At 38.9% G+C, this 1,222-nt stretch overlaps 1 protein-coding gene across 1 annotated transcript in view; it reads right to left on the bottom strand.

The window, feature by feature from the left end:
• LOC106522219 (phosphofurin acidic cluster sorting protein 2) overlaps positions 1-1,222 on the bottom strand; it is a gene marked incomplete at its 3' end in the record, with an annotated part of 79,345 nt that overhangs the window by 21,408 nt on the left and 56,715 nt on the right. The window contains 1 exon segment of the mRNA XM_014015143.1: positions 99-190. Within this exon segment, the coding sequence (XP_013870597.1) occupies positions 99-190 (92 nt within the window).

Below are 1,222 nucleotides of genomic sequence, written 5' to 3'. Positions count from 1 at the left end.
ATATATACACAATACTGTATTTGTATATATTCAGGCATGTACAGCCTCTCTGTTGGCACAAACTGGAGACGTGTTGGGACCCGGGTCCTGGCACCAACCTGGGCATGAACTGCGTCATCGCTGGCCTCCTGCTCCGAGGAGTAGCTGTCGTCATCGTCCTCTGAATCATTATCCATGTCTGGGGAGCGGTCTGAGGGACAGCAGCAACAAACACACTCTTCATGTCAAAACACACTCAGAAAGACACAGCTGGCATTTTCACAAACGGCGTCGGGATAAAGCGAACCGAGGGGGAAAACGAGCCTCGGAGGGAACACGTGGAGCTTAAAGTGCCTGTGACATCAACAMTTTTATAATAATACAAATACATTTTTGGAAATATAACACTGAGAACGTTACAAAAATAATTTTCATGCTGCTGAGATGAACGGTTGTTAAGATATTTGCATGAGAAGTAACAGGAAGTGATGTCAAAGGGGAATGTCTGAATGAAAACAGAGCTAAGCRAAAATGCTCGACAGCTTATACAGATTATTTTGAGTCGTTATCAGACAAAAACAAACTAAAGTCAGAGTTCAAATCATAATGTTTCAATAAACAAAGACCAGAGAGTTCTTTTTCTTAAAGGAGTTCCACTTTGATGTCACTTCCTGTGTCCCTTTTGCCGTGCCAAGTTCAAAAGAAAATAGGCCATTTATGTGTCCAAATGGGTAAAATAATGTGTGGTATGCAAAGATTCTTAAATAGAACAAAGTTTTCTTTGGCTTTTTGTCTCTGAAGGATAAGCATGTCACAGGCACTTTAATGATCCAACATTTCTATTCAAATAATCCATATTTTCTCCTTATTAACACTGTCAGCAAAATATCTCATGACATTAAACTGATCTGAACGAGAGTCAGAATGTAATCAAATATCTTTAAGAGTCAACCAAATTCAATATAGCCGCCGCAGCAAACTAAAAAAGCAACAACTCAGTCAAATTTACAGTTATTAAGCTAAAACTTGGCACGGTAGTAGCTAAAAGACAACCTTYGCACAAACTGAGTGCTAACATTTTCCAAGTGTGACAAAAACAAATAAAATAAAATGTTATATTTTAACAAATTACAATGGGTGTGACATGATTTACTCAGYTTCTCCCGCTCCTCCTCGTGTTGTCTTTTATTTCTCGGGGCGAATAAAGAAAAAAGATCAACATGTTTTCCTCTCTTCCTCCCTC

The sequence above is a fragment of the Austrofundulus limnaeus genome, unplaced genomic scaffold (genome assembly GCF_001266775.1).
Source record: "Austrofundulus limnaeus strain Quisiro unplaced genomic scaffold, Austrofundulus_limnaeus-1.0 Scaffold123, whole genome shotgun sequence".
In the NCBI taxonomy this organism is placed as follows: domain Eukaryota; kingdom Metazoa; phylum Chordata; class Actinopteri; order Cyprinodontiformes; family Rivulidae; genus Austrofundulus; species Austrofundulus limnaeus.
Note: the sequence above shows the minus strand (reverse complement) of the source record. Positions and strands in the feature narration are given on the sequence as shown.